The sequence below is a fragment of the Rhincodon typus genome, chromosome 4, assembly GCF_021869965.1.
Source record: "Rhincodon typus isolate 14 chromosome 4, sRhiTyp1.1, whole genome shotgun sequence".
Classification (NCBI taxonomy): Eukaryota; Metazoa; Chordata; class Chondrichthyes; order Orectolobiformes; family Rhincodontidae; genus Rhincodon; species Rhincodon typus.
In genome coordinates this window covers 91,881,188-91,888,743 of record NC_063335.1, presented here as the reverse complement: position 1 = coordinate 91,888,743, position 7,556 = coordinate 91,881,188, and the positions used below count along the sequence as shown (strand labels likewise).

The window sequence follows — 7,556 nt, the reverse complement described above, 5'->3', positions numbered from 1 at the left end:
TTTGTTCCTGATTTACAGCATCTGCAGTTCTTTCAGTTTTTATAAGAGTCAAGCACATTGACTCAGCTGATGGCAGAGCATCAAAATGATTCATTCATACAAAATATATTGAAGCTTTTAACTTTGCTAGTGTTTTTTAATGCTTATGATTTAAGATTCAGGCAGGCTAGTCATTTGAATGAACAGCCAACTCAAAAAGACCAGATTCTTAATAAATCTCTTCTTTGATATTTAGGTTTTCAAAGTATGCTTTCATGTTCAATTTAGCTATCATTTATGGGTATACATTTACATACTATAAAAATATATCTTAAGTGTAAATTCTCCCAATCTGTTAGGCTACTGCATACATGTTTTTAAAATCATACCAATTGTAATGTTCTAAGGTAGTCACTTGATTTTATAAATTTAAACTCATCAGCACCTCCCTCCCAAAAGGACTAACATTTTCATACATTGTTAGGATATTCCCCTGTCCTACAAAATATGATAGCAGAAGAATCTTCTGTTACATGCAAGGGGAAGTGGACAATTATTTGGAAAGTAAAACAACTTAAAGCAAAAGGGAAAGGGTCTAAATGGCTAACTCTTTGAGAGAATTAGGGTGGCATGAGGGCCTAAATTATGCTACCTGTTTAATTAGATTCTGTGCTTCTGGTCAAAGTCCAAGTTTTTTTATTTTAGTAACCCTATATCAATCTCAATTTGTGAAGAATATATCCAGAGATACATACCTTTGCATATGTCATTTTAAGGTTCATTATACTTTTTTTTTCTTATAACAATATCATAGCTGTTTATAGATTTACAAAAAGGTTTTCCATTCAGACACAAACCTAGATTTTGCTGTGGTAATGACAGTGTAAGTTAGTTGTCAATTACTACACTGAAACAGACAGGAAAATCTGGAGTCCACACATGCAATTAAAGTTGAAAATTCAGAAGTTGCTGTTAGTAATCATATGCTTTGTCATACGGTGCATTAAGGATACCACTGCAGCCATTTTTTCCCCCTGCCTCCACAGCCATCCCTGTCTCCAGATTGCAATCAAGTAAAAATCACTTAACTGATGAGAAATTATCTTCTTGTGCCTTTAGACTTGCTTTATAAATTCTTGAAAAAGTTGCACCTTGTTAAATGAGGTGTAACTTTTTTTTTTAAAATGACACATTAAGTTAATAATTACGACTGAACAGCTTCACTTGCCGTAAAAGAAAACTAATTTCATATTGGGGGAATATCCAATTTCTCCAATGTAGCTAAATAAATTAATTTCTAAAAATGTTTGCTATTTCAGCTGCCTTAATCCCAATTCTTTTTCAACTTGTCAAATTTTAATTAAGAATGGAAATCTATGTTTTGCTTCCTGGTTTACATTTGAGAATACAAGGTCTGATGAGCTTGACAAGAATCATTGCCGAATGCCTGACTTGGCATCAGCTTCAAACTGTTGTTGGGAAATGAGAAACCCATGCCACAGATCGATGTGGGCAGTTTTCTTCAAGGGCAGTGGCAAATGCCTCATTTTGCTACTGACCATGAAATCTGGGATAGGAATTTTGAGGAATAGAGAAATCATAAAACTTTGAAGCGTCTTTTGGAAAAGAAAAGCAAAATTGACGACCTGCTAACCATTTCTGGTACAGCTGCATTACATTGTGAATATTGAACACAGATACAAAATTCAAGTTCTGAGGAAGGGTCACTGGACCGAAACGTTAACTCTGTTTTCTCCTCCACAGATGCTGCCAGACCTGCTGAGCTTTTCCAGCAACTTTGTTTTTGTTCCTAATTCCTTCTGCAGTTTGTCCTGTTCAGCTTTGTAGTTGCCCACCTTCAGTAGTTTGGAGCATCTCCAAATTCCATTCTGCTTGTGACTACTAAACTTCACTGGTAACAATCTCCAAAGTTAGCAACAATTCCTGTCACTAGCTTTTGGATTTATTTGGAGTGCCAATTGCATGTCCAATATGAAATATTTTCACCAACGCCATTGTTTTTTTAAAAAAAAAAAAAATTGGTACAAACCTTTCCAGTGGAAATGTATCAAAGGTCTTCCTGGAAATGTAATATCACCATATCGACAGCCTTACTCCTATTAAACCCTTTCAGCAGTCAGTGCATGTGAACTGGTTGCTTTTTAAAAAGTTCTACTTTTAGCTGCTTTGAAATGAGCTTTAACATTAACCTCCACTTTTATGTGGTGTATCATAGCCTGCAGTCATTATTTTAAATTTTAATAATGTTGTTTCTTCTCAGTCACTTTGGTTTCTTATCATTTTATTCTACCATTGTTTAAGAATCAGCTCTCCTAATATCTGAAGCAATAAATTTAACTGCAACAGAAACAAAGTTGCTGGAAAAGCTGAGGAAGTGTCACCGGACCTGAAACATTAACCTGTTTTTTCCTTCACAGATGCTGCCAGACCTGCTGAGCTTTTCCAGCAACTTTGTTTTTGTTCCTGATTTACAGCATTTGCAGTTCTTTTTGTTTAAATTTAACTGCAACCTGTACTCACGTCTCCATTATTCAGCCTTGGCCTGCTGCCTTCCACAGACATTGTTAGTTATAGCATGACTAAGATTACCTCAGTCTTACACAACAGCTGTTTTGTATGATAGTTGTGGCTATTATTTTTGACTAGGGTATAGGGGTATGTTTTATTGCACAATCAGATACGCCAGTATTCAAACATTTCCTTGATGTTACCACTTCAGAACATGGTAATTACTACATGTATTGACACTTGTTAGACATTTATTTGTGTGTTCAATGAAATAACAGAGCTTTATATTACAGAATTGTTGCTGCAAGATTGAATGGCTCATTGGATTTCTATTGTCTAGACACCAATAAAACCATCAACCAGCTGCAGTACCGAGGTAAGTGAAAGATATTTATTTGAAATGGATAGTTCCCTTATGTTCCTGCCTCCCCCTCCAAAGTTAGTACAAATTTACATGTTTTCTAGTGTTAGCTGTTAACAGGATGCACAACTCAATAATGTTGCCATCAGATGAAGCATAAAACTAGGAGATTCGTGGCTGATGATGAGGAGCAAGTTAATAAAATGGCATAAATGCCACCAAAATCTCATTGACACTACAAGATGCTTTCAAAGTCACATTCCTTAATTTCTTAGCCTCTCGGTATTTTTAGGCCAGTGTTGTAAATGGCTATCACACAAAAGCTGCATTTTTAAGCATTGAAGCTTGATCAGCAATTCATTAACCCTTTTTTGAAAATTATGTGATTAAAATCGTAAACCAAAAACAGCGAATACCGATTATTCTGAAATCTCCAACTCAATCCTACTGGCGCACTGTGTTTATAATCATGTCTTCCTGTATGTCCTTACATCCTCCAGTTCTGTGACAGACAACAGAGACGTCAGTTACTATTTTTGCTGTGCTTCAGAATTCCCTTTATAACTTCTGTCCCTTGACATGTCACTTTATAGTTTTGATGAGGATTTTAAAAGTATCTTTCAAATGTGCGCTTCCTCCAAACCTGCATCAAACTACTCTTTGATGCGTAAGTTCCCCGTTCAGCTGGTTATAAAGGGATGAGAACTGTTTTGCTATGATAGAGTCGTCCTGTGTGTGCAAGTTGTTAAATTACTTCTCATTCCATACCTGGAACACTAATTCTGTAGTCTGACATCTTGTTCAGGAACACCCAACAGATCCACAATCCCATCATCACCAGTCTTCAGCAGTGGCGATACCATAGTTTGTCAGTTAACGCACATGGTTCCTTGTGCACACCAAAAGCCCATCACGGTGCTGAAAGCAGCTGCTGGCAGAGTAGTCACAGGAAGTCAGGACCACACACTCAGAGTGAGTACAATTCAGTTGCATTTAAAATAATGATTGTGTTAATTGGGTGATAATCTCACATTTGGGCTTCTACTTACAGAACATGAGAACATAATTTGGGCTGATTCCCCCAGAGCAGGTCTTATGAGGAAAGGTTGAAGGAGCTAGGGCTTTGTTCATTGGAGCGAAGACGGATGAGAGGTGACTTGATAGAATTGTACAAGATGACGAGAGGCATAGATAGAGTGGATAGTCGGAGACTTTTTCCCAGGGCAGAAATGACAACTATGAGGGGGCATAATTTTAAGGTGACTGGAGGAAGGTATAGGGGAGAGATGTCAGAGGTAGGTTCTTTACACAGAGAGTGGTGGGCGTGTGGAATGCGCTGCCGGCAGTGGTAGTGGAGTCAGATACTTTAGAGACGCTTAAGCGACTCTTGAATAGGCACATGGAGGATAGTAAAATGTAGGGTATGCAGGTTAGTTTGATCTTTAGTAGGATAATAGATCGGCACAACAACGTGGGCCGAAGGGCCTGTACTGTGCTTTACTGTTCCATGTTTCTATGTTCTAAGTGTAGACTTAAGTCATGCAACCCACTCAGCTTTTTACCTTATTCAGAATGAATTTTCAGTGTAGGCAAGAGGCAACATGTAGATAAAAGAATGCAGAGAAAATAAAGTGTAAATAAAATAGGAGATTTGAGCAAAGCAAACTTGGAATCAAAAGTGGAATGCTGCAGAAACTGGAAATCTGATCTAAAAATAGCAAATGCTTGAAATACTCAACAAGCCTGGCAGCATCTGTTGAAAGAGAAACAAAGTTAATGTTTCACCAGAAAGAGTGAATTGATTGCATTTAGTACATTAGTTTGTTTACTGAGCTTCTGTTCATTTTGCAGATATATCGACTTGAGGACTCCTGTTGTCTTTATACGTTACAGGGTCACTCAGGAGGGATCACAGCAGTATATATAGACCAGGTACTGTCATATGTAACCAAAATATTTTGCTGAGTTTGGCAATAGAGAACCAGTAAGTATCAGATGTTCTTTCAGTTTACACCTCATACAGTTCGTATGTTGCAAATATTTTCATACAGGGGTTTAATTAATTTAGAAGTTGGTAAAATCAATGCAGTTTCTCCTTGCTTAATTGCATGCTTCTTGAATTATGTCGCTAAGTCGGAAAGCTATGCGTTTAACACTATATGGAAAACAGTCTCGGATCATTTGAGTTTTATGGGAACTCTTCAGAATATGAGGTGCTAACTTTGAAAGAGGTGTTAAATCATTTGCTCTTCTCATTGAGTAACAGATCCCAAAACACTAAGGAAAGAAGTGTTCTCTGTATATCCCGGACTGTCAAGTTATTTTTGCTTGTACATTTGCCCTGGTAACAGTTTACTCGTAGAAAATTGCAAGATGTATTGAAATACAGTAACGCTACACATGGTAGCATGCCTTTACTTTTAATTCTTGTGCCCCTCCTGGGTTATGGCCTGGAGTCCCCTGATCTCCTATCAGTACATGTATGACCTGGAAACCAAGAGAAGAATCAGTGACTAGCATTGGCTGGCTTCTCGTCAGTCAAATTCGTACTTACAAATGGTATAATATGGTTGAACTTTCCTCAGTGCTTGAAATTAATAGTGTGTTGCAGGAATGATGGAGGTGAAAAAAAATTAAATAATGTAATGGGTTATTATGTGCCAGAAACAGCAACGTGCCTGTTCCATATAGTGAATTTCTTTAAAGTGTAGTGACCTTTATTGCCATACAAGCAAGCATAGAGGCCATTTTGCACAAAATAAAACCCCACAGCCGTCAGTGGTTGTTGCTAATTAAACAGTTTCTGATAGCATTAATAATGGAAAATTATCATCCAAAACAGCGCTAATATAGCGGTTTGTGTTTTTAAGATATAAAGGAGTACAATGTTCCGATAATGCAGCACCGTTTAGTACTTAAGTGAAGCATGGGCCCCCAGCTGCTTTATGGATGAAAAAATGTACCATTGACAGCATCATCTTGTTGTGGCTGAACAACCAGCCAGCAACACATAACTGCAAGTCGGGGTTAATATTGCATGACCCAAGGAACCAGTAAGGGAACAAAAGAGAGATGATACTAATCTATCCACATGCGATGAAAGTTATGAGAGTTTAATTTCTGCACCTGATTGATGTAATTTAGCTTTCTACAAGTTTAATTTTTTCCAGCGAATTGCTAGCATTTAGTGAAAATTGTTGATAACTGTTGACATTTGTACCATCTTTTATGAAAGTTAGTTATCATGTCCATACTTCAGTTTTCTTTCTTTCTGTCACCTCAGACATTTGTTCCATGACATGTAGTTTGTGAATGAATCATGAACATTGACTTATTTTCAACTCCCAAAGGACTCATTTATAGAATGAAAGTTCAGCACAAGATAATTGGGTTTTAGTGCTGACTGTAACAGAACTGGTTAACTTCATCAACTTTGCAGTTGCTTTACTTGAAATGTCTTCTTTCAGGCAATGGGGTTGGCTAGTGGAGGCCAAGATGGAGCTATTTGCCTCTGGGATGTATTAACTGGAAGCCGAGTGAGTCATATGCATGGTCATCGTGGTGACGTTATAGCTCTCATCTGCACCTCAAGCTGTGTGATCAGTGGTGGATTAGATGACATGATCTGTATATGGGACCGCAGCTCTGGTATCAAACTCTATTCCATTCAACAGGTGGGTGCAGTAGCATTTTTTCTCCTTCTGTGTCTTTTTCTGTTGGTTAGAGAGTCGGTTAACTCAACTAGATTTTTTAAACTCCAAAGAAACCTAAATTGCAGAGTTAAAGCCCACTCAGCAGGCTAAGACAAAGAAAAGTAACAATGTAGTCCAAGACTCCCAACTGAAACGTTGAGAGTTGAAATTTCACCACGTAAAGCTGGGAACTGGATTCATCAAATCAAAAATAATTACCATAGATTCCCAGATTGTCATAACAAAGCAATTCATTTACAGGGGAGCTAGTCACCTCTACTTGTTCTTAGTGCATGGGATTTCAGTCTTCCTCCTCCCCCCTTCCCCCTGTGGTTTGCAGTGAGTTGACAATGAGCGTAATGAGGCAATCTTTGTAACCTGACATAAGCGTGGATGAGGGTTTTGCAGCTGATGAGCTGAGGCAAGGATGGAGATGGATGATGAAGTGAAAGTAGGCAGTTTTGGTGATGAAGAGGATATCAGAGTGGAAACATAGCATAAGATCAAGTAGGGAACCAAGGCTGTGAACAGTGGAGTTCGGCCTCCTATAGTTGCTGGGGAGAGGAGTGGAGTCAAACATATGAATTAAGATCGGGGGAAATAATTTAGTGGCGATTAACATTTGTATCACGCAAATGCCAGGCAATGGCCGTCTTCATTAAGATTCTATCTAACCACCATCCCTTGATATTGTGGCATTATCTTACTGAATTACCCACTATCAACGCCCTGGGAGTTACCATTGACCAGAAATTCAACTGGGCTTGCCACACAAGTACAGTAGCTACAAGGCAATGTCAGAGACTCTGAATACTGCAGTGAGTATCTGATGCCCTGACTGTCCAAAGGCTGGCCTCCATCTACAAGGCACGTCTGGAGGTGATGGAATACTCCCCACTTGCTTGGATAAATGCAACTTCAACAACGCTCAAAGCTTGAAACCATTCAGGACAAAGCAGCCCACTTGATTGGCACCACATCTATAAGCATCCACT

General features: G+C 38.4%; 1 protein-coding gene across 1 annotated transcript in view; it reads left to right on the top strand.

Annotated features, from left to right (window-relative positions):
* LOC109938008 (SREBF chaperone) overlaps window positions 1-7,556 on the top strand; it is a 100,509-nt gene that overhangs the window by 76,831 nt on the left and 16,122 nt on the right. The window contains exons 18-21 of the mRNA XM_048596167.1: window positions 2,802-2,884; window positions 3,675-3,841; window positions 4,721-4,801; window positions 6,337-6,543. Coding sequence (XP_048452124.1) covers window positions 2,802-2,884; window positions 3,675-3,841; window positions 4,721-4,801; window positions 6,337-6,543 — 538 coding nt within the window. The remainder of the gene's footprint in view (window positions 1-2,801; window positions 2,885-3,674; window positions 3,842-4,720; window positions 4,802-6,336; window positions 6,544-7,556) is intronic.